Source organism: Globicephala melas, chromosome X (genome assembly GCF_963455315.2).
Source record: "Globicephala melas chromosome X, mGloMel1.2, whole genome shotgun sequence".
In the NCBI taxonomy this organism is placed as follows: domain Eukaryota; kingdom Metazoa; phylum Chordata; class Mammalia; order Artiodactyla; family Delphinidae; genus Globicephala; species Globicephala melas.
The window spans coordinates 38,026,121-38,052,135 of record NC_083335.1 but is presented as its reverse complement, the minus strand read 5'-3'; the positions used below and the strand labels follow the sequence as shown (position 1 = coordinate 38,052,135).

General features: G+C 37.8%; 1 protein-coding gene across 2 annotated transcripts in view; it reads left to right on the top strand.

Moving 5' to 3' along the window:
• The window catches only part of NRK (Nik related kinase), a 169,384-nt gene that overhangs the window by 101,952 nt on the left and 41,417 nt on the right, over window positions 1-26,015 (top strand). For both annotated transcript variants that reach the window (XM_060292645.1, XM_060292644.1), the window contains exons 10-14: window positions 857-935; window positions 2,001-2,176; window positions 17,703-17,766; window positions 18,180-19,347; window positions 21,629-21,736. In XM_060292645.1, coding sequence (XP_060148628.1) covers window positions 857-935; window positions 2,001-2,176; window positions 17,703-17,766; window positions 18,180-19,347; window positions 21,629-21,736 — 1,595 coding nt within the window. The remainder of the gene's footprint in view (window positions 1-856; window positions 936-2,000; window positions 2,177-17,702; window positions 17,767-18,179; window positions 19,348-21,628; window positions 21,737-26,015) is intronic.

Genomic DNA, 26,015 nt, shown 5'->3' with positions numbered 1-26,015 from the left:
AGCCAATGAGGTAATGAAATTATATACCACATATTGGAATAGGCTTTTCTTTGTATGGCTGTGTGTCTAAAAAAAGAGAATGAAAGTCTAGTAATTTGGCACAGAATTGAGGTGCCAGATAGTTAAAATCTTATAATATCAATAGCTAATATTTATTAAGTGCTTACTCTGTGCCAGACACTTTTATATGTAGGTTGCCATTTAATCCTCATAGCAACTCTTTGAAGGAATTCTTGATATATTTCCTGTTTTTAAGATGAAGAAACCAAGGCACAGAGAGGTTAAGTAATTTGCCCAAGGTCACAAAGGTAGAATTAGGATTTGAACACAGATGATCTTACTCTAGAGGGTGTGTTCTTAATAGTTACTCTATCTACTTCTTTTCCTAGGACTGTCAGCTTCCAAAACAGATTATTCTCCTCTTTTTAGACTACTAAATCATTGTTTATATATTATTGCAAATAGTTATTAGTCTGGTTGACTTTTTCAGCCTATAATTACATATTCCAATTTTACAGCTGTAGATACCTGCAGTACAAAACACAGAAGAGTGCTTGTCTCCACCTGTATTGTTTACTTCTCTAGATATAAATTATCAATCACACATTTCAAAATTTTTATCTAGTGTAATTTATTATTATTTGTCACACCTGGCAATAGTGAAGCTTTAGGATCTTATATAATGGACTGTTTGCGTTAAAATCAGCTTTCCTCTAACTACATACTTTTGTATCTATTCCTTAGTATCTATTCAACATGATATGTGAAAGAATAGTGAGAATCCCCTCTGGAATAAGAAGTGTGTTCTGTAGTTACCCTTATTACTCATTCTAAGCTTATCTATTTTACTTTGCAGCCCTGTGTAACCTTCAGCCTTTGGAAGCCCTATTCGTTATTTTGCGAGAATCTGCTCCCAAAGTCAAATCCAGCGGATGGTAAAGATGAATGACTTAATCTCTTAAACACATTAACCTGACATTTTTATGTAGCAGAATTCATTTGGTCAGTCCTGCTTCAACATCCTTATTGGACAATATTTCCTAAAAACCAATACCTTAAGTAAGGGGGTCTAAATGACTAGTGTTCATTAAGAGCTAGCTAGCCAATCAGAAATAATACTCTCCATAGTATATTGTGATGACATTACTGTCCTGGCATTAGTGGCATATTCAGTTATTTCTTCAGTAATGGGATGGACTAATGGAAGCCATTTGAGAAGTTTCTCACTGAGCCCAGATAGGCAGTCAGTGATTGTGATATATAGCCCAGTCTTTTTACCCATTAAACTAAACATCCAAAGACCTAGAAAAGAGGACTTGTTCTCTCAGCGTGCTACAGCCCAACTAAACTTGGGATTCTTTCTTCCTGAAGCTTTTTGATCTAGTACCTGAAGCTCTTGCTTGTCTTAGTATTTATTGCTTTCCTGGTAGAAGTGGTTACTATGATTTGATTGCAGACATTCTTCCTTGTGATTAAATTTAACCCTTCCCACAGATTCAGGCTTTCTGGTCACATCTGTTTCTGTGGGCCATTTTATAAGATTAATTAGTCATGGTACTATTAACACCCTTTTCTGGATCATTACATTGGCACCTTTATAGCTTAAAGTGCATATAGTCAAGTGAAACACTCAGGCTTCAAAGTATGACTACTGTGGGATGACCAATCTAGTCTCATGGTCTACATAAATCACATCAACCACTTAATTGCCTTCACACCACTTGACTTTTTATCATGTACATACTTCCGAACTCATTGAAGTTTCTACTATTATTTGGGTAGAAAATGCCATTGACTCTGGCCTCTTCAGAGGTTTGAATGGCATTGCTGTGTAATGTATATTGTCAAACTGCAGAATATTTGGCTATTGAAAAGACTATTAATAGCTAGAGACAACTCTCTTCAAAAATACAACCTTCAGAGTGGCATGTGGGTGGAGGTGGGAGGAGGTGTGGCAGGCCTGAGAATGCTCTTTTATCTTTTTGACTCATTTCTTTTAGGTCCCGCAAGTTCCATAATTTCATGGAAAAGTGCATGATAAAAAATTTCTTATTTCGTCCTACTTCTGCAAACATGCTTCATCACCCATTTGTTCGGAATATAAAAAATGAAGGGCATGTTGTTGAGTCATTAAAGAAGCACCTTACTGGAATCATTAAAAAGAGACAGAAAAAAGGTAGAATATGTGAATCTTCATTTTACTGGAATAAATATTCAAATGAGAGCAAAATTTATTAAATTTTTTCAGAAAAAAATATTTAAGAATTAGGTTGAAAGTAAAAATTCTGAGACCACTGATATTTAGTTTTTCCACTAATATGCCATATGCATTTAATTCATTGTCTCTTACCTGATCATATATATATACATAAGATTATAATTTTTTGTCAGTTACAACTGGCACGTGTTCATATTTACAAAGACTTTGAAGGCCTCCAGAAGAATTTTGTGATATGCCAATTTCATTTTAAGAAAACTCCTAACTGAAGAAATAAAATTTTAAAAAAGATAACAAAATCTATATCTTATTATTCTTTTTTGGCTAATATGTTAATTAACTCCAATGAGATAAATGGATTTGTAATTATCCATTTTCTGACTACTAATTTTGAAGTAATATCAGTGTACCATACAAAGTTGATTTTATGTACGAATCTCCAACTTTAAGATGAAATTAAAGGAACACATTTATGCAAATAAAAGTAAGCTTCTAGATTTTAATGTCAAAAATGGCAGGATGAATGTTCATCAAACCCAGAGGAAATTACTTAGGAAGTTCTAACTTTATAGGCTGTATACCATATTCCGCATTTAACTTAGGGCACCATAGGCAGGGTTGAGTGGTAATGGAATAGCAAGGGGGGAGCCTGAAAAAGATAGCAGGCATTCTCAGATTCACTCTAAGATTGATTGCAGTGAGCTCCTTCCATCTACATAAATATACATATCTTATTTTGGAGTGAGAAGCAGAAGGAATTAATTTATTTACCCATGGTGGAGAATTTATTGGACCAGCAACACAGAAGCCGACCAGTCACAAATGGATACAGGAAGACCACACATCTAGTTGAGAATTCGCTAATTACCAGAGCTGCAAGATTTTCAAAATGTAACCTGCAGGAAAAGACACGATTATATGGAGATTACGTGGAAGATGTAAATATAGTTGTCCTAAACTCTTTTTTTTTTAATGTCTTTATTGGAGTATCATTGCTTTAAAATATTCTGGTAGTTTCTTCTATATAACAAAGTGAATCAGCTATATGTAGACTTATATCCCCTCCCTCTTGTGTCTCCCTCCAACCCTCCCTATCCCACCCCTCTAAGTGGTCACAAAGCACCGAGCTGATCTCCCTGTGCTATGGGGCGGCTTCCCACTAGCTATCTAATTGACATTTGATAGTGTATATATGTCAATGCTATTCTCTGACTTCGTCCCAGCGTACCCTTCCCCCTCCCTGTGTCCTCAAATCCATTCTCTATGTCTGCATCTTTATTCCTGTCCTAACCCTAGGTTCTTAAGACCTTTTTTTGTTTTAGATTCCATATATATGTGTTAGCATACGGTATTTGTTTTTCTCTTTCTGACTTACTTCACTCTGTATGACAGTCTCTAGGTCCATCCACCTCACTACAAATAACTCAATTTCGTATCTTTTTATGGCTCAGTAATATTGCATTGTATACATGTGCCACATCTTCTTTATCCATTCATCTGTCGATGGACACTTAGGTTGTTTCCATGTCCTGGCTATTGTAAATAGAGCTGCAGTGAACATTGTGGTCCATGACTCCTTTTGAATTATGGTTTTCTCAGGGTATATGCCCAGTAGTGGAATTGCTGGGTCGTATGGTAGTTCTACTTTTAGATTTTTAAGGAACCTCAATACTGTTCTCCATAGTGGCTGTATCAATTTACATTCCCACCAACAGTGCAAGAGTATTCCTTGCTGGTTTCCTCTCCAGCATTTATTGTTTGTAGATTTGCTGATGATGGCCATTCTGACTGGTGTGAGGTGATACTTCAATGTAGTTTTGATTTGCATTTCTCTAAGGATTAGTGATGTTGAGCATCCTTTCATGTGTTTGTTGATAATCTGTATATCTTCTTTGGAGAAATGTCTATTTAGGTCTTCTGCCCATTTTTGGATTGGGTTTTTTGTTTTTTTCATATTGAGCTGCATGAGCTGCCTGTATATTTAGGAGATTAATTCTTTGTCAGTTGCTTCATTTGCAAATATATTCTCCCATTCTGAGGGCTGTCTTTTCGTCTTGTTTATGGTTTCCTTTGTTGTGCAAAAGCTTTTACGTTTCATTAGGTCCCATTTGTTTATTTTTGTTTTTATTTCCATTTCTCTAGGAAGTGGGTCAAAAAGGATCTTGCTATGAATTATGTCATAGAGTGTTCTGTCTATGTTTTCCTCTAAGAGTTTTATAGTGTCTGGCCTTACATTTAGGTCTTTAATCCATTTCATTTTTGTGCATAGTGTTAGGGAGTGTTCTAATTTCATCCTTTTATATGTAGCTGTCCAGTTTTTCCAGCACACTTACTTAAGAGGCTGTCTTTTCTCCATTGTATATTCTTGCCTCCTTTATCAAACATAAGGTGACCATATGTGTGTGGGTTTACCTCTGGGCTTTCTATCCTGTTCCATTGATCTATCTTTCTGTTTTTGTGCCAGTGCCATACTGTCTTCATTACTGTAACTTTGTAGTATAGTCTGAAGTCTGGGAGCTTGATTCCTCCAGCTCCGTTTTTCTTTCTCAAGATTGCTTTAGCTATTTGGGCTCTTTTTGGTTTCCATACAAATTGTGAAAATTTTTGTTCTAGTTCTATGAAAAATGCCATTGGTAGTTTGATAGGGATTGCACTGAATCTGTAGATTGCTTTGGGTAGTAGATTCATTTTCACAATGTTGATTCTTCCAATCCAAGAACATGGTATATCTCTCCATCTGTTTGTATCGTCTTTAATTTCCTTCATCAGTGTCTTATAATTTTCTGCATACAGGTCTTTTGTCTCCTTAGGTAGGTTTATTCCTAGGTATTTTATTCTTTTTGTTGCAATGGTAAATGGGAGTGTTTCCTTAATTTCTCTTTCAGAGTTTTCATCATTAGTGTATAGGAATGCAAGAGATTTCTGTGCATTAATTCTGTATCCTGCTAGTGTACCAAATTCATTGATTAGCTCTAGTGGTTTTCTGATAGAGTCTTTAGGACTGTCTATGTATAGTATCATGTCATCTGCAAAGAGTAACAGCTTTACTTCTTCTTTTCCAATTTGAATTCATTTTATTTCTTTTCTTGTCTGATTTCTGTGGCTAAAACTTCCAAAACTATGTTGAATAATAGTGGTGAAAGTGGGAAACCTTGTCTTGTTCCCGATCTTAGTGGAAATGGTTTCAGTTTTTCACCACTGAGAACAATGTTGGCTGTGGGTTTGTCATATATGGCCTTTATTATGTTGAGGTAAGTTCCCTCTCTGACTACTTTCTGGAGGATTTTTATCTTAAATGTTGTTGAATTTTGTCGAAAACTTTTTTGCATCTATTGAGATGATCATATGGTTTTTATCCTTCAATTTTTTAATATGGTGTTTCACATTGATTGATTTGCGTATATTGAAAAATCCTTGCATCCCTGGTATAAACCCTACTTGATCATCGTGTATGATCCTTTTAATGTACTGTTGGATTCTGTTTGCTACTATTTTGTTGAGGATTTTTGCATCTATGTTCATCAGTGATATTGGCCTGTAATTTTCTTTCTTTGTGACATCCTTGTCTGGTTTTGGTATCAGGGTGATGGTGGCCTCATAGAATGAGTTTGGGAGTGTTCCTCCCCCTTCTATGTTTTGGAAGTGTTTGAGAAAGATAGGTGATAGCTCTTCTCTAAATGTTTGATAGAAGTTGCCTTTGAAGCCATCTGGTCCTTGGCTTTTGTTTGTTGGAAGATATTTAATCACAGTTTCAATTTCAGTGCTTGTGATTGGTCTGTTTATATTTTCTATTTCTTCCTGGTTCAGGCTCAGGAGGTTGTGCTTTTCTAGGAATTTGTCCATTTCTTTCAGGTTGTCCATTTTTTTTGGCATATACTTGCTTGTGTTAATCTCTCATGATCCTTTGTATTTCTGCAGTGTCTGTTGTTATTTCTCCAGTGTCATTTCTAATTCTGTTAATTTTTGTCTTCTCCCTTTTTTTCTTGATGAGTCTTGCTAGTGGTTTATCAATTTTGTTTGTCTTCTCAAAGAACCAGCTTTTAGTTTTATTGATCTTTGCTATCATTTTCTTCATTTGTTTATCATTTATTTCTGATCTGATCTTTATGATTTCTTTCCTTCTGCTAACTTTGGGTTGTTTTCTTGTTGTTTTTGCTGTTCTTTCTGTAATTGCTTTTGGTGTAAGGTTAGGTTGTTTCTTTGAGATTTTTCTCATTTCTTGAGGTAGGTTTTTATTGCTATAAACTTCCCTCTTAGAACTGCTTTTGCTGCATCCCATAGGTTTTGGGTCACTGTGTTTTCATTGTCATCTGTTTCTAGGTATTTTTTGATTTCCTCTTTGATTTCTTCAAGTGATCTCTTGGTTATTTAGTAGCATATTGTTTAGCCTCCATGTGTTTGTATTTTTTACAGATTCTTTCCTGTAATGGGTATCTAGTTTCATAGCGTTGTGGTCAGAAAAGATACTTGATACAATTTCAAGTTTCGTAAATTTATCAAGGCTTCATTTGTGGCCCAAGATATGATCTATCCTGGAAGATGTTCCATGAGCACTTGAGAAGAAAGTGTATTCTGTTGTTTTTGGATGGACTGTCCTATACATATCAATTAAGTCCATCTTGTTTAATGTATCATTTAAAGCTTGTGTTTCCTTATTTAGATTCATTTGGATGATCTGTCCATTGGTGAAAGTGGGGTGTTAATGACCCCTACTATGATTGTGTTACTGTTGATTTCCCCTTTTATGGCTGTTAGCATTTGCCTTATGCATTGAGGTGCTCCTATGTTGGGTGCATAAATATTTACAATTGTTATATCTTCTTTTTGGATTCATCCCTTGATCATTATGTAGTGTCCTTCTTTGTCACTTGTAATAGTCTTTATTTTAAATTCTATTTCGTCTGATATGAGAATTGATACTCCAGCTTTCTTTTGATTTCCATTTGCATGGAATATCTTTTTCCATCCCCTCATTTTCAGTCTATATTTGTCCCTAAGTCTGAAGTAGGTTTCTTGTAGACAGCATATGCACACGTCTTTTCTTTGTATCCATTCAGCCAGTGTGTGTCTTTTGGTTGGATGATTTAACCCATTTACGTTTAAGGTAATTATCGATATATATGTTTCTATTAACATTTTCTTAATTGTTTTGTGTTTGTTTTTGTAGGTCTTTTCCTTCTCTTGTGTTTCCTGCCTAGAGATGTTCCTTTAGCATTTGTTGTAAAGCTGGTTTGGTGGTGCTGAATTCTCTTAACTTTTGCTTGTCTGTAAGGTTTTAATTTCCTGTTGAATCTGAATGAGATCCTTGCTGGGGAGAGTAATCTTGGTTGTAGGTTTTTTTCTTTCATCACTTTAAATATGTCCTGCCACTCCCTTCGGGCTTGTAGAGTTTCTGCTGCAAGATCAGATGTTAACCATATGGGGATCCCTTGTATGTTATTTGTTGCTTTTCCCTTGCTGGGTTTAATTTTTTTTTTTTTTGTATTTAATTTTTGATAGTTTGACTAATATGTGTCTTGACGTGTTTCACCTTGGATTTATCCTGTATGGGACTCTCTGTGCTTGTGGACTTGATTGACTATTTCCTTTCCCATATTAGGGAATTTTTCCAGTATAATCTCTCCAAATATGTTCTCAGTGCCTTTTTTTCTCTGTTCTTCTTTTGGGACCCCTATAATTCGAATATTGGTGCATTTAATGTTGTCCCAGAAGTCTCTGAGACTGTCCTCAATTCTTTTCATTCTTTTTTCTTTATCCTGCTCTGCAGTGGTCATTTCCACTATTTTATGTTCCAGGTCCTTTATCCGTTCTTCTGCCTCAGTTTTTCTGCTATTGATTCCTTATAGAGAATTTTTAATTTCATTTATTGTGTTGTTCATCACTGTTTGCCTGCTCTTTAGTTCTTCTAGGTCCTTGTTAAATGTTTCTTGTATATTTTTTTTTTCATGGTTTCTAAAAATTTATTTCAGTTTTCAGTATTTAAACTAGACTTTGTGTAAACCCTCCCCAACCTCCTCTTAATGAGTTTGGATTGTTTAAATCTCAATGCATAGACTTGATTTCCCCTGAGCATAAGCAGGTACAGAACTTATTCTCATTCTCTCAGAATAAAGGTAAAATTAGGGAAAATGCATGTTGAGGTTAAACTCTGCTTCAGTTAACAACCATATAATAATATTTATACTTGCATATGAATATATGCATATATATTCATATATATGCATATATATGAATATATCACATTGACACTTGCTACATATTTTATGAATTAATGTAAAATATGCATTATGGTGAATTGTTACCTGCACATTCATTCCCTGGTTTCTTTTTGGTTTTTTTCTACATCTTTATTACATTATAATTGCTTTACAATCGTGTGTTAGTTTCTGCTTTATAACAAAGTGAATCAGTTATACATATACATATGTTCCTATATCTCTTCCCTCTTGCATCTCCCTCCCTCCCACACTCCCTACTCCACCCCACCAGGTGGTCACAAAGCACCGAGCTGATTTCCCTGTGCTATGCAACTACTTCCCACTAGGTATCTACCTTACATTTGGTAGTATATATATGTCCATGCCTCTCTCTTGCTTTGTCACATCTCACCCTTCCCCCTCCCCATATCCTCAAGTCTGTTCTCTAGTAGGTCTGTGTCTTTATTCCTGTCTTACCCCTAGGTTCTTCATGACATTTTTTTCTTAAATTCCATATATGTGTGTTAGTATATGGTATTTGTCTTTCTCTTTCTGACATACTTCACTCTGTATGACAGACTCTAGGTCTATCCACCTCATTACAAATATCTCAATTTTGTTTCATTTTATGGCTGAGTAATATTCCATCGTATATATGTGCCACATCTTCTTTATCCATTCATCTGATGATGGACACTTATGTTGTTTCCATCTCCGGGCTATTGTAAATAGAGCTGCAATGAACATGTTGGTACATGACTATTTTTGAATTATGGTTTGCTCAGGGTATATGCCCAGTAGTGGGATTGCTGGGTCATATGGTAGTTCTATTTGGAGTTTTTTAAGGAACCTCCATACTGTTTTCCATAGTGGCTGTACCAATTCACATTCCCACCAGCAGTACAAGAGTGTTCCCTTTTCTCCACACCCTCTCCAGCACTTATTGTTTCTAGATTTTTTTGATGATTGGCATTCTGACTGGTGTGAGATGGTATCTCATTGTAGTTTTGATTTGCATTTCTGTAATGATTAATGATGTTGAGCATTCTTTCATGTGTTTGTTGGCAGTCTGTATATCTTCTTTGGAGAAATGTCTATTTAGGTCTTCTGCCCATTTTTGGAATGGGTTGTTTGTTTTTTTGTTATTGAGCTGCTTATAAATTTTGGAGATTAATCCTTTGTCAGTTGCTTCATTGGTAAATATTTTCTCCCGTTCTGAGGGTTGTCTTTTGGTCTTGTTTATGCTTTCCTTTGCTGTGCAAAAGCTTTGAAGTTTCATTAGGTCCCATTTGTTTATTTTTGTTTTTATTTCCATTTCTCTAGGAGGTGGGTCAAAAAGGACCTTGCTGTGATTTATGTCATAGAGTGTTCTCCCTATATTTTACTCTAAGAGTTTGATAGTTTCTGGCCTTACATTTAGGTCGTTAATCCATTTTTAGCTTATTTTTGTGTATGGTGTTAGGGAGTTATCTAATCTCATACTTTTACATGTACCTGTCGAGTTTTCCCAGCACCACTTATTGAAGAGGCTATCCATTCTCCACTGTACATTCCTGCCTCCTTTATCAAAGATAAGATGACCATATGTGCGTGGGTTTACCTCTGGGCTTTCTATCCTTTTCAATTGATCTATCTTTCTGTTTTGTGCCAGTACCATACTGTCTTGATTACTGTAGCTTTGTAGTATAGACTGAAGTCTGGGAGCCTGATTCCTCCAGCTCCGTTTTTCTTTTTCTTTTTTTTTTAACATCTTTATTGGGGTATAATTGCTTTACTATGGTGTGTTAGTTTCTGCTTTATATCAAAGTGAAACAGTTATACATATACATATGTTCCCATATCTCTTCCCTCTTGCATCTCCCTCCGCCCCACCCTCCCTATCCCACCCCTCCAGGTGGTCACAAAGCACCAATCCAGCTCCGTTTTTCGTTCTCAAGATTGCTTTGGCTCTTCGGGGTCTTTTGTGTTTCCATACAAATTGTGAAATTTTTTGTTCTAGTTCTGTGAAAAATGCCAGTGGTAGTTTGATAGGGATTGCACTGAATCTGTTGATTGCTTTAGGTAGTAGATTCATTTTTACAATGTTGATTCTTCCAATCCAAGAGCATGGTATATCTCTCTATCTATTTGTATCATCTTTAATTTCCTTCATCAGTGTCTTATAATTTTCTGCATACAGGTCTTTTGTCTCCTTAGGTAGGTTTATTCCTAGATATTTTATTCTTTTTTGTTGCAATGCTAAATGGGAGTGTTTTCTTGATTTCACTTTCAGATATTTCTTCATTAGTGTATAGGAATGCCAGAGATTTTGTGCATTAATTTTGTATCCTGCTACTTTACCAAATTCATTGATTAGCTCTAGTAGTTTTCTGGTAGTATCTTTAGGATTCTCTATGTATAGTATCATGTAATCTGCAAACAGTGACAGCTTTAGTTCTTCTTTTCCAATTTGGATTACTTTTATTTCCTTTTCTTCTCTGATTGCTGTGACAAAACTTCCAAAACTATGTTGAATAAGAGTGCTGAGAGTGGGCAACCTTGTCTTGTTCCTGATCTTAGTGGAAATGCCTTCAGTTTTTCACCATTGAGGACGATGTTGGCTGTAGGTTTGTAATATATGGCCTTCATTATGTTGAGGATAGTTTCCTCTATGCCTACTTTCTGGAGGGTTTTTATCATAAACCGGTGTTGAATTTTGTCGAAAGCTTTCTCTGCATCTATTGAGATGATCATATGGTTTTTCTCTTTCAATTTGTTAATATTGTATATCACACTAATTGATTTGCGTATATTGAGGAATCTTTGCATTCCTGCAATAAACCCCACTGGATCATGGCGTATGATCCTTGTAATGTGCTGTTGGATTCTGTTTGCTAGTATTTTGTTGAGGATTTTTGCATCTATGTTCATCAGTGATATTGGCCTGTAGTTTTCTTTCTTTGTGACTTCCTTCTCTGGTTTTGGTATCAAGGTCATGGTGGCCTCGTTGAAAGAGTTTGAGAGTGTTCCTCCCTCTGATATATTTTGGGTGAGCTTGAGAAAGATAGGTGTTAGCTCTTCTCTAAATGTTTGATAGAATTCGCCTTAAGCCATCTGGTCCTGAGCTTTTGTTTGTTGGAAGATTTTTAATCACAGTTTCAATTTCAGTGCTTGTGATTGGTCTGTTCATATTTTCTATTTTTTCCTGATTCTGTCTTGGCAGGTTGTGCATTTCTAAGAATTTGTCCATTTCTTCCAGGTGTCCATTTTATTGGCATAGAGTTGCTTGTACTAATCTCTCATGATCTTTTGTATTTCTGCAGGGTCAGTTGTTTCTTCTCCTTTTTCATTTCTAATTCTATTGATTTGAGTCTTCTCCCTTTTTTTCTTGATGAGTCTGGCTAATGGTTTATCAATTTCGTTTATCTTCTCAAAGAACCAGCTTTTAGTTTTATTGATCTTTGCTATCATTTCCTTCATTCCTTTTTCATTTTTTTCTGATCTGATTTTTATGATTTCTTTCCTTCTGCTAACTTTGGGGTTTTTTTGTCTTTCTTTCTCTAATTGCTTTAGGTGCAAGTTTAGGTTGTTTATTCGAGATGTTTCCTGTTTCTTAAGGAAGGATTGTATTGCTATAAACTTCCCTCTTAGAACTGCTTATGCTGCATCCCATAGGTTTTGGGTCCTCATATCTCCATCGTCATTTGTTTCTAGGTATTTATTGATTTCCTCTTTGATTTTTTCAGTGATCACTTCGTTATGAAGTAGTGTATTGTTTAGCCTCCATGTGTTTGTATTTTTTACAGATCTTTTCCTGTAATTGATATCTAGTCTTATAGCGTCATGGACAGAAATGATACTTGATATATTTTCAATTTTCTTAAATTTACCAAGGCTTGATTTGTGACCCAAGATATGATCTATCCTGGAGAATGTTCCATGAGCAGTTGAGAAAAATATGCATTCTGCTCTTTTTGGATGGAATGTCCTATAATTATCAATTAAGTCCATTATGTTTAATGTATCATTTAAAGCTTGTGTTTCCTTATTTATTTTCATTTTGGATGATCTGTCCAGTGGTGAAAGTGGCATGTTAAAGTCTCCTACTATGAATGTGTTACTGTCGATTTCCCCTTTTATGGCTGTTAGTATTTGCCTTATATATTGAGGTGCTCCTATGTTGGGTGCATAAATATTTACAATTGTTATACCTTCTTCTTGGATCGATCCCTTGATCATTATATAGTGTCCTTCTTTGTCTCTTCTAATAGTCTTTATTTTAAAGTCTATTTTGTCTGATATGAGAATTGCTACTCCAGCTTTCTTTTGGTTTCCATTTGCATGGAATATCTTTTCCCATCCCCTTACTTTCAGTCTGTATGTGTCTCTAGGTCTGAAGTGGGTCTCTTGTAGATAGCATATATATGGGTCTTGTTTTTGTATCCATTCAGCCAATCTGTGTCTTTTGGTGGGAGCATTTAGTCCACTTACATTTAAGGTTATTATCGATACGTATGTTTCTATTCCCATTTTCTTAATTGCTTTGGGCTTGGTATTGTAGGTCTTTTCCCTCTTTTGTGTTTCTTGCTTAGAGAAGTTTCTTTAGCATGTGTTGTAAAGCTGGTTTTGTGGTGCTGAACTCTCTCAGCTTTTGCTTCTCTGTAAAGTTTTTAATTTCTCCATCAAATCTGAATGAGATCCTTGCTGGGTAGAGTAATCTTGGTTGCAGTTTTTTCTCCTTCATCACTTTAAATATGTCCTGCCAGTCCCTTCTGGCTTGCAGAGTTTCTGCTGAAAGTTCAGCTGTTAACCTTATGGGGATTCCCTTGTGTGTTATTTGTTGTTTTTCCCTTGCTGCTTTTAATAAGTTTTCCTTGTATTTAATTTTTTACAGTTTGATTAATATGTGTCGTGGCGTGTTTCTCCTTGGGTTTATCCTGTATGGGACTCTCTGTGCTTCCTGGACTTGATTAACTATTTTCTTTCCCATATTAGGCAAATTTTCAACTAAATATTTTCTCAGTCCCTTTCTTTTTCTCTTCTTCTCCTGGAACTCCTATAATAAGAATGTTGGTGTGTTTAATATTGTCCCAGAAGTCTCTGAGACTGTCCTCAGTTCTTTTCATTCTTTTTTCTTTATTCTGCTCTGCAGTAGTTATTTCCACTATTTTATCTTCCAGGTCACTTATCCGTTCTTCTGCCTCAGTTTTTCTGCTATTCTTCCCTTCTAGAGTATTTTTAATTTCATTTATTGTGTTGTTCTTCATTGCTTGTTTCATCTTTAGTTCTTCTAGGTCCTTGTTAAATGTTTCTTGCATTTTGTCTATTCTATTTCCAAGATTTTGGATCATCTTTACTATCAGTATTCTGAATTCCTTTTCAGGTAGACTGCCTATTTCCTCTTCATTTGTTAGGTCTAGTGGGGTTTTATCTTGCTCCTTCATCTGCTGCATATTTTCTGTCTTCTCATTTTGCTTATCTTACTGTGTTTGGGGTCTCCTTTTTGCAGGCTGCAAGTTCGTATTTCCTGTTGTTTTTGGTGTCTGTCCCCAGTGGCTAAGGTTGGTTCAGTGGGTTGTGTAGGCTTCCTGGTGGAGGGGACTAGTGCCTGTGTTCTGGTGGATGAGGCTGCATCTTGTCTTTCTGGTTGGCAGATCCACGTCTGTTGGTGTGTTTTGGGGTTTCTGTGGACTTATTATGATTTTAGGCAGCCTCTCTGCTAAAGGGTGGGGTTGTGTTCCTGTCTTGCTAGTTATTTGGCATAGGGTGTCCAGCACTGTAGCTTGCTGCTCGTTGAGTGAAGCTGGGTGCTGGTGTTGAGTTGGAGATCTCTGGGACATTTTCGCCATTTGATATTATGTGGAGCTAGGAGGTCTCTTGTGGACCAGTGTCCTGAAGTTGGCTCTCCCACCACAGAGGCACAGAAGTGACTCCTGGCTGCAGCACCAAGAGCCTTTCATCTACCTGGCTCAGAATAAAAGGGAGAAAATGTAGAAAGAAGCAATTAGTAGGAGTAGAAAGAAAGAATGAAAGGAGGGAGGGAGGAAGGAAGGATGGAGGGAAGGAAGGAAAAGAAAGAAAGAAAGAAGATAAATTAAAATAAAATAAAGTAAGATAAAATATAATAAAGTTATTAAAATAGAAATTAATTATTAAGAAAAAAATAAAAATAGATGGTAGAACCCTAGGACAAATGGTGGAAGCAAAGCTATACAGACAAAATCTCACACAGAAGCATACACATACACACTCACAAAAAGAGGAAAAGTGGAAAAAATCCTAAATCTTGCTCTCGAAGTGCACCTCCTCAATTTGGGTGATTTGTTGTCTAAAGAAGGGAAGGAAGGAAGGAAGGAAGGAAAGAAAGAAAGAAAGAGAAGATAAAGTAAAATAAAATAAAGTTATTAAAATAAAAAATAATAATAATTTTAAAAAACGGACAGATAGAACCCTAGGACAAATGGTGGAAGCAAAGCTATACAGACAAAATCTCACACAGAAGCATACACATACACACTCACATAAAGAGGAAAAGGGGAAAAAATCATAAATCTTGCTCCCAAAGTCCACCTCCTCAATTTGGGATGATTCGTTGTCTATTCATGTATTCCACAGATGCAGGGTACATCAAGTTGATTGTGGAGCTTTAATCCGCTGCTTCTGAGGCTGCTGGGAGAGATTTCCCTTTCTCTTCTTTGCTCGCACAGCTCCCGGGGTTCAGCTTTGGATTTCGCCCCGCCTCTGCATGTAGGTCTCCGGAGGGCGTCTGTTCTTCCCTCAGACAGGACGGGGTTAAAGGAGCAGCTGCTTCGGGGACTCTGGCTCACTCAGGCCGCGGGGCGGGCCTGCGTGACGTTGCAGCAGCCTGAGGCGCGCCGTGCGTTCTCCCGGGGAAGTTGTCCCTAGATCCTGGCACCCTGGCAGTGGCGGGCTGCACAGGCTCCCCGGAAGGGGAGTGTGGATAGTGACCTGTGCTCGCACACAGGCTTCTTGGTCGCGGCAGCAGCAGCCTTCGCGTCTCATGCACGTCTCTGTGGTCCGCGCTTTTAGCCGCGGTTCGCGCCCATCTCTGGAGCTCCTTTAAGCAGCACTCTTAATCCCCTCTCCTCATGCAACAGAAACAAAGAGGGAAGAAAAAGTCTCTTGCCTCTTCTGCAGGTTCAGCTTTTCCCCAGACTCCCTCCCGGCTAGCCGTGGTGTACTAGCACCCTGCAGTCTGTGTTCACGCCGCCAGCCCCAGTCCTCTCCCTGTGCTCTGACTGAAGCCCAAGCCTCAGCCCCCAGCCCCGCCCGCCCCGGCGGATGAGCAGACAAGCCTCTCGGGCTGGTGAGTGCCGGTCGGCACCGATCCTCTGTGCGGGAATCTCTCCCATTGCCCTCCGCACCCCTGTTGCTGCGCCCTCCTCCGCTGCTCCGAAACTTCCCCCTCTGCCACCCGCAGTCTCCACCCGCGAAGGTGCTTCATAGTGTGTGGAAACCTTTCCTCCCTCACGGCTCCCTCCCACTGGTGCAGGTCCCATTCCCTGTCCTTTTGTGTCTGTTTATTCTTTTTTCTTTTGCCCTACCCAGGTACGTGGGGAATTTCTTGCCTTTTGGGAGGTCTGAGGTCTTCTGCCAGCGTTCAGTAGGTGTTCTGTAGGAGTTGTTCCACGTGTAGATGTATTTCTGGTGTATCTGTGGGGAAGAAGGTGATCTCCGCATCTTACTCTTCCACCATCTTCCCCTCGTCCTCTCTTCTATATTTTATTTCCAAGATTTTGTATCATCTTTACTATCATTTTTCTGAATTCTTTTTCAGGTAGACTGCCTATTTCCTCTTCATTTGTTTGGTCTGGTGGGTTTTTACCTTGCTCCTTCATCTGCTGTGTATTTCTCTGTCTTCTCATTTTGCCCAACTTACTGTGTTTGGGGTCTCGTTTTCACAGGCCAGAGGTTCATAGTTCCCGTTGTTTTTGGTGTCTGCCGCCAGTGGGTGTGGTTGGTTCAGTGCGTTGTGTAGGAATCCTGGTGGAGGGGACTGGTGCCTGTGTTCTGGTGGATGAGGCTGGATATTGTCTTTCAGGTGGGCAGGGCCACGTCTGGTGGTGTGTTTTGGGATGGCTGTGAACTTATTATGATTTTAGGCAGCTTCTCTGCTAATGGCTGGTGTTGTGTTCCTGTCTTGCTAGTTGTTTGGCAAGGGGCGTCCAGCACTGGAGCTTGCTGGCTGTTGGGTGGAGCTGGGTCTTAGCATTGAGATGGAGATCTCTGGGAGAGCTTTCACTGATTGATATTATGTGGGGCTGTGAGGTCTCCAGTCGTCCAATGTCCTGAACTCAGCTCTCCCACTCAGAGCCTCAGGCCTGACACCTGACTGGAGCACCAAGACCCTGTCAGCCACACGGAATTATTTAGATAGTGGTCCTTGGCAAGTGAAACCACAAGATAGGAGGCTCGTGCTATGCCTGGTCCTGCTGAGCAATTTTCAGACTTTAGCTCATTTTGGCAATAGGGCGACTGGTTTGGTGACGTGAGGCAGGATGGGTCCATGAGGCAGGTGATGCTCAGCCAGTGCACAGCCTGAGGAACCCAGTCAAAGCCCTCAGGGAAGGCCAACAGTGACCAGGACTCCCACCTCCTGCAGCTGCGGCCTCTTTGGGATCTCCCTCCTGGTGTCAAGTATCTCTTACTCCTGCTTTGGCAGCTGTGCCTTTACCCTGAGCTTCTTCATGAGGCTATAGAAGTCCCTGAGGCGATGCATGAAAAGTGGGGGCCGCATTCCCGAAGTCTTTAATATAGGAAATTCAAAAGAAAAGTCTTTTATTTTTAAGCTTCTATATTTCAGTACTGCACAGCTGACAGGAAAGATGCCAAACATTTTCAGTGTGTCAAGTGTAAAACCCAGAATTTAGATTTTTTACCTTCTCATTGAAAGGACAAAAGATAGGTGTGAGCTCAAGCCATAAAGTCCTTAAATCCAGAGTACACACCTGTAAGCCATGCTCACCAACCATCTAGTTTCTCTTGGCCCTTTCCCTTTTTACCTTTCTCAATTTTTCCTCTTTAGAATTGCAGCAATCAGATTGCTAAATATTTTTCCTATGCTGAGAGAAATTAGTCTCTATGGAATAGATGCACCGTGCTGCAGAAGTAGGCCTAGGAACAAGGATATTGTCTACATTACCAACTAGGCGTTATGTGAAGGGTTACAGTCCTCTTGTCCTTATAAATTCACTCAGCTTCCTGAGCAGTAAAGGTGCACATTGACTAAGGTGGATTATCTTAATCTCTGTTGACTGTTATGCATTTTTTTCCTCTTTCATAAAAAGGAATACCTCTGATCTTTGAAAGAGAAGAAGCTATTAAGGAGCAGTATACCATGAGAAGATTCAGGTGCGTTAGACATATTACATATATAATTTGATGTTAGCAATTCATGTAAGACAGTTGATTCCATACTGTTGTATGTGACTCAGAAAACTTAATCCTTTCTGATAAAATAAAAACAGATCTGTATTTGCAAGAGATATTTGAGTGGAAATGTTGAGGAAAAGTTTTTATTACTACCCAAAGAGTCCTTAATTTCTGGTAATAGAATGATCAAGTATATTATTAGACCGTTTGTACTGAATATATTAGTAATGCAAAGACTTTCAGACATTACAGGAATGATTCAAGAAAGATTTACTGAAGATACCTTTATTGCAGAAAATGTTCATCTTTTAAAATAAAAGCATTTCCCCTGAATGACTTCACTCTACTGACAACTCTAATTGTACAGCATTCATTTGTATGTTTATTTCTAGGGGACCTTCTTGTACTCATGAGCTTCTGAGATTGCCTACGAGCAGTAGATGCAGACCACTTAGAGTCCTGCATGGAGAACCGTCTCAGCCAAGGTGGTTACCTGATCGAGAAGAGCCACAGGTTCAGGCCCTTCAGCATCTCCAGGGAGCAGCCAGGGTGTTCATGCCACTACAGGCTCATGACAGTGCACCTAGGCCTCTACAGGGGCAAGCCCAGGCACCTCAGCGACTACAGGGGGCAGCTCGGGTGTTCATGCCACTACAGGCTCAGGTTAAGGCTAAGGCATCTAGGCCCCTACAGATGCAAATGAAGGCACCTCCACGACTACGGAGGACAGCCTGGATGTTTATGCCACTACAGGCTCAGGTTAAGGCCCCTAGGCCTCTAAAGGTACAGGCCCAGGTACCCAAAGAGCAGCAGGCTCAGGCCCAGCCCCAGGCCTCAGGAGAGCTGCAGGATCTGGACCAGGTACCAGAGGAAGTTCAAGGGCAAGATCAGGTACCTGAACAACAGCAAAGGCAGGGCCAGGTCCCTGAACAACAGCAGAGACAGAACCAGGTACCTGAACAGCAGCTGGAGCAGAACAGGGCACCCGAGCAGCCAGAGGTACAGGAACAGGCTGCTGAGCCTACACAGGCAGAGACAGAGGCAGAGGAACCTGAGTCATTACGAGTACATGCCCAGGTATTCCTGCCCCTACTGTCACAGAACCACCACGTGCTGTTGCCACTACATTTGGATACTCAGGTGCTCATTCCAGTAGAGGGGCAAAATGAAAGGTCACCTCAAGCACAGGCCTGGGCACTAGAGCCCACGCAGGCAGTTGGCTCTGTTCAAGCACTGATAGAGGGACTATCAAGAGACTTACTTCGAGCACCAAACTCACATAACTCAAAGCCGCTTGGTCTACTGCAAACACTGATGGAAAACCTGTCATCAGACGTGTTTTACTCTCAACCAGAACAAGCACGGAAGAAAAAATCAAAAGTTTCTAGTCTAAGGCAGGCATTGGCAAAAAGACTATCACCAAAGAGGTTCCGGGCAAAGTTGTCACGCAGACCTGAAGAGTTTGAGCTATCAGATTTAGAAGCCCATAGGCAAAGGCGCCAACGCAGATGGGAGGATATCTTTAATCAGCATGAGGAAGAATTGAGACAAGTTGCAAATGTAAGAGTTTCTGATATTTTTCCTAAGTCAAATATGCAGAGAAAATATGCTAGTTCATACTCAAGTGTTCCCTCTGTAAAAACCAAATGAAATAAATATTCCTTGTGTCCCAGAGAAGATTATCTAAATAACTTGTGCTTCAAATAAATTATCCTGAAATTTCCAGATAATTGTGACTAAATTTGAGAAAGAAAAATCTGCTTGAATGACCCAGGTAATTGCTTAATATCTCTGTAGAGATATAGCTTTAATTATTAGTTAAATTTCTACCTATTATTCCCTTAGCCAATAAAGGGATGTCATATGCACATTTAAAGTTACTATACTGGATCTTTAAAAATTACTTTCAGGGCTTCCCTGGTGGCGCAGTGGTTGTGGGTCCACCTGTCGATGCAGGGGACACGGGTTCGTGCCCTGGTCCGGGAAGATCCCACATGCCGCGGAGCGGCTTGGCCTGTGTGCCATGGCCGCTGAGCCTGTGCATCCCGCATACAGCAAAAAAAAAAAAAAAAAATTACTTTCATAGGTCAAAATTTCAAATATAACTCATTAAAACTAAACACAAAAACAAATTTGATTTTGTTCCTCCAACTTCTAAGTTTATTTTGCTCTTCCTTCCCATAGAATGCTGAATGTATTATTTAAGAGAATTGCACTAGCTTTTGTACATCAGGATGTTAAAGGTCAAACTGAGAAGGAAAAGCATTTTCTAAAACATTTTGTACATGGTTACCATAAGTATGACTTGTCTCACTTATTTTTCACTCATTTTACATAATTGATGAAGTACCTGCATAGAACATGACACAAGTTACAAATTCATCTCTGCACTCTTTTGAAGTGTGGGGTACAATATGTTAATCTCTTTATCTTATTTCGATTTAGTCAACAAAACTTCATTCTTTCAAAATTCTCTAATATAAATGGATATAATTGGGCTAGAGTTCATGGATACAATCTGGCAAATCTAATCTGATCCTGAAGGGTTTGTGGGCTTTGTAAGCAAATTATAGAGGTCAAAAAGACCAGGAGAGCAGTTGTTTCCTAATACTTCATAGCATCCATTTACATAAAAGGAATCATTGTGAAGATCCTAAATTAAACCCTGGTATCAACATCCATTTACCTAATAATAATTAATGTAGTTATTACAAATGAACCTTGTCTGAATGTCTGAATAAGGGAGACTTTTGGTTTTTGTCCATTGAGTTAATTGAGCAAATACTATTTCCCTGATATGTTTAACATGAGAAAAGGTAAAAGCAACAAGAAAAGAAAGACCCAAAAGGGGAAATGAATGTCTAGTCCCCCAAAAAACAGGAAGATAAGAAGCAAAAGAAACCAAATAGAGAAAGGGTGGCATGAGTCTAGAATGCTACTATTTGCCTGACATTAAGGCATCTAAAATGCTAATGACTATTCCCAATGAGCCTTAGTAACAATTGGATCTAATGGGCTTTGCATTTTTTAAAAAGACTTTTATGCATTTCTGCAAGACTAGTAGCATGACCCATACTTATTGGCATTCAGTGTTTTAAATATTTATGTGAGAAGCCATTCTAAAATGGAAGAAAAAGTCACTAAATAATAGTTACTAATCCCATGACCCTAGGATCTTGTATAGGCATTCCTGCCTTTATGTGTAACTCTTAAAGAAAGCATAAAGAAAAAGAAAATTATTGATGTTCTAGTCAAAGTCATAGGTCTTTTGAAATACCTGAAAATTTATTAGAGTTTAAAGACATATGTGAGTGCTTCAACTCACTAGAAGGAAAGAAAACACATTCCCATTATTCTGTTTGAGTTGAAGAAATATCAGTTGGCTTAAATGGGAAAACAGAAACTTTCCTAAACTACTAGGACTCAATCAAGAAGAAATATTTGCACTGCTGTGTTGCAGATCTTCCACTGCACAGGAGGACCAAACTTTGTAGCTATAACCGCTTATTAAATATGACAGTTTGCGGCTATGAGTTAAGCTTTAGACCAGAGATTTTTAACCTGGGTCTAATAGGTGAGTTGCAGGTGGCCAGTGATCCCCCTGAAAATACTTGCAGAGATATGTGTCTGTCTGTATGCAGTTTTCTACAAAGAATCTGTAGCATTACTCAGATTCTGAAAGGGATCCAGGACCAAAAACTATTAGAAACTACAGGCTTAAATCAATTTGAATATTTGAAAATTATTTTTTTAATTGAACATTAAGATGATGGGAATTGCTCGTATTATTTACAGGTTATTATTTACAGTTTAAAATATTTATTTTCCTTTTTGTTTCAAGGAAAAGGAAGATGAATCATCAGATAATGATGAAGTATTTCATTCGATTCAGGCTGAAGTCCAAATAGAACCATTGCAGCCATACATTCCAAATCCTAAAGAAAATGAGGTGAGTTTCTCTATATGAGTTGCTGTGGCACTAATAAGTGCCTGGAACAATGGTTCTTAAACATTTTGGTCTCAGGATGTCTTTATACTCTTTAACATTGAAGACCCCAAAAGCTTTTACTTAGTTGGATTGTGTCATTCAATGTATGATGTATTAGAAATTAAAACCAAAAAATTTAAAATATTTATTACTTCATTTAAAAAGTAAGAAAACTATTAGATATTAATATAAGAAACAAATTTTAGTGAAAATAACAATTTTCCATCTTGCTTAATGGAAAACAGCTGGATTCTCATATCTGCTTCTGCATTCAGCCTGTTGCCATATGTTGTTTAGGTTGAAGTATATGAGTAAAAGCTGACTTCTCACATATAGGTGGTTGGAAAAAGAGAATTTCCATAGATTTTTCAGATAATTGTGGATATTCTTTGAAATACACCACAACTAGAGAAGTGGAGTCCAAAACCATATCAGTGAAATTTTGAATATTCAGTAATATTAAAATCTGTAAGTCTCTTGTGTGCTGTGAATATATGTTTTGCTCATACACAATTTTGTATCCTCGTGCATTGCTCAGTCGGAAAATATTGGTTCACTGTGTATGTAGATCTTTCCAAATATTTACATGTTTTATTTTACAACACCAAAAAATGGCATTTGTTAATATCATCAATTTCATCATAAAAATTATTGAGTATTGATAAGCTGTCAAATGCACAGTGATAGATGAGTTTAAAATTCTAATATTCAATTGAAAACTCAATTTTATCATTGCTAACAACTAACATCAGTTGCTTTATCTTTGAATTGATAGGCTTACTTTGTTGATTTTAAATAAAATGCCTGCCAGATACCCAAGTTGAATAACTACAGTTTGTCTCATCAGTCATTCTTCTAAGTAAAAATATTGCCCATGAAATATTCAGTAGTTCAGCTTGTAATACAATCACACATACTTCTTCCCTTGATCATTTCTGTTCTGAGATGTAGTTTATGACAGGGTCTGGGTTATTTAATCTGTCACTTATTTTCTTAGATTTATGGGAATAATCAAGTCAGTCCTGGTGTCCAGGTTGACTTTTGTTTTCACGAGTTTATTAATAGATATTTAGCACATGGTATTGGTGAGGACCAAGTAGCAGTTTCAATTCCTGTGTGGACAAGGTAGTGTCATTATAGACAGCATTCCTTACAGCTAGCTAGCTAAAAAATTTTTGGTCACTAAGGACAGATAGGTGGATGGGTGAAGAACTCAGAAATTCTTGCCTTACTCATAGTGAGTCATGAGTCTCATTGCTGTTCTTAATTAGGACAAGGGCCCAAGATCACTATATTTCCTCTTTCAAGATACTTCACAGTAGTCCATTATGATGTATGTCATGGACAATCATCCTTCTTATTTTTTTAATTTTATTTCACTTATTTATTTTTTATACAGCAGATTCTTACTAGTTATCTATTTTATACATATTAGTGTATATATGTCAATCCCAATCTTCGAATTCATCCCACCACCACCCCACCACCCTTGCTTTCTCCACTTGGTATCCATATGTTTGTTCTCTACATCTCTGTCTCTATTTCTACCTTGCAATCTGGTGCATCTGTACCATTTTAATAGATTCCACATAAAAGCATTAATATACGATATTTGTTTTTCTCTTTTTGACTTACTTTACTCTGTATGACAGTCTCTAGGTCCATCCACATCAGTACAAATGATCCAGTTTTGTTCCTTTTTATGACTGAGTAATATTCCATTTTATATATGTACCACATCTTCTTTAACCATTTGTCGGTTGATGGGCATTTAGGTTGCTTCCATGACCTGGCTATTGTAAATAGTGCTGAAATGAACATTGGGGTGCATGTGACTTATTTTTTATATATTCTTATGTGTTTAATTCCATATCTGTACACATACACACACAGAATGGCATGATAGATGTTTTAAAACATCCTTTACATGCAGCTGTACATATTTTTTTAACATCTTTATTGGAGTATAATTGCTTTACAATGGTGTGTTAGTTTCTGCTTTATAACAAAGTGAATCAGCTTTACATAAACATATACCCACATATCTCCTCCCTCTTGCATCTCCCTCCCAGCCTCCCTATCCCACCCCTCTAGGTGGACACAAAACACCAAGCTGATCTCCATGTGCTATGCAGCTGCTTCCAACTAGCTATCTATTTTACATTTGGTAGTGTATATATGTCCATGCCACTCACTCAGAACTTCCCAGCTTACCATTCCCTCTCCCCGTGTCCTCAAGTCCATTCTCTACATCTGCCTCTTATTCTTGTCCTGCCCCTAGATTCTTCAGAACAATTTTTTTTTAGATTCCATATATATGTATTAGCATACAGTATTTATTTTTCTCTTTCTGACTTACTTCACTCTGTATGACAGTCTCTAGGTCCATCCACCTCACTACAAATAAATCAATTTCATTTCTTTTTATAGCTGGGTAATACTCCATTGTATACATATTGCCACATCTTCTTTATCTATTCATCTGTCGATGGACACTTAGGTTGCTTCCATGTCCTGGCTATTGTAAATAGAGCTGCAATGAACATTGTGGTCCATGACTCTTTTTGAATTATGGTTTTCTCAGGGTATATGCCCAGTAGTGGAATTGCTGGGTCGTATGGTAGTTCTATTTTTAGTTTTTTAAGGAACCTCCATATTGTTCTCCATAGTGGCTGTATCAATTTACATTCCCACCAGCAGTGCAAGAGGGTTCCCTTTTCTCCACACCCTCTCCAGCATTTATTGTTTGTAGATATTTTGATGATGGCCATTCTGACTGGTGTGAGGTGATACTTCACTGTATTTGCATTTGCATTTCTCTAATGGTTAGTGATGTTGAGCATCCTTTCATGTGTTTGTTGATAATCTGTATATCTTCTTTGGAGAAATGTCTATTTAGGTGTTCTGCCCATTTTTGGATTGGGTTGTTTGTTTTCTTGTTATTGAGCTGCATGATCTGTCTGTATATTTTGGAGATTAATCCTTTGTCAATTGCTTCATTTGCAAATATATTCTCCCATTAAGAGGGTTGTCTTTTGGTCTTGTTTATGGTTTCCTTTGCTGTGCAAAAGCGTTTAAGTTTCATTAGGTCCCATTTGTTTATTTTTGTTTTTATTTCCATTTCTCTAGGCGATGGGTCAGAAAAGGATCTTGCTGGGATTTATGTCATGGAGTGTTCTGCTATGTTTTCCTTTAAGATTTTTATAGTGTCTGGCCTTACATTTAGATCTTTAATCCATTTTGAGTTTATTTTTGTGTATAGTGTTAGAGAGTGTTCCAATTTCATTCTTTTACATGTAGCTGTCCAGTTTTCCCAGCACCACTTACTGAAGAGGCTGTCTTTTCTCCATTGTATACACTTTCCTCCTTTATCAAAGATAAGGTGATACGTGCATGGGTTCACCTCTGGGCTTTCTATCCTTCCATTGATCTATATTTCTGTTTTTGTGCCAGTATCATACTGTCTTGATGACTGTAGCTTTGTAGTATAGTCTGAAGTCAGGGAGCCTACTTCCTCCAGCTCCGTTTTTCTTTCTCAAGATTGCTTTAGCTATTTGGGCTCTTTTTGGTTTCCATACAAATTGTGAAATTTTTTGTTCTAGTTCTGTGAAAAATAACAGTGGTAGTTTGATAGGGATTGCATTTAATCTGTAGATTGCTTTGGGTTGTAGAGTCATTTTCAAAATGTTGATTCTTCCCAATTAAGAACATGGTATATCTCTCCATCTGTTTGTATCATCTTTAATTTCTTTCTTCAGTGTCTTATACGTTTCTGCATGCAGGTCTTTTGTCTCCTTAAGTAGGTTTATTCCTAAGTATTTTATTATTTTTGTTGCAAAGGTAAATGAGAGTGTTTTCTTAATTTCTCTTTCAGATTTTTCATCATTACTGTTTAGGAATACAAGAGATTTCTGTGCATTAATTTTATATCCTGCTACTTCACCAAATTCACTGATTTACGTTTACCAGTTTTCTGGTAGCATCTTTAGGATTCTCTATGTATAGTATCGTGTCATCTGCAAACAGTGGCAGTTTTACTTCTTTTCCAATTTGTATTCCTTTTATTTCTTTTTCTTCTCTGATTGTTGTGACTAAAACTTCCAAAACTATGTTGAATAATAGTGGTGAGAATGGGCAACCTTGTCTTGTTCCTGATCTTAGTGGAAATGGTTTCAGTTTTTCAACTTTGAGAACGATTTTGGCTGTGGGTTTGTCATATATGGCCTTTTTTATGTTGAGA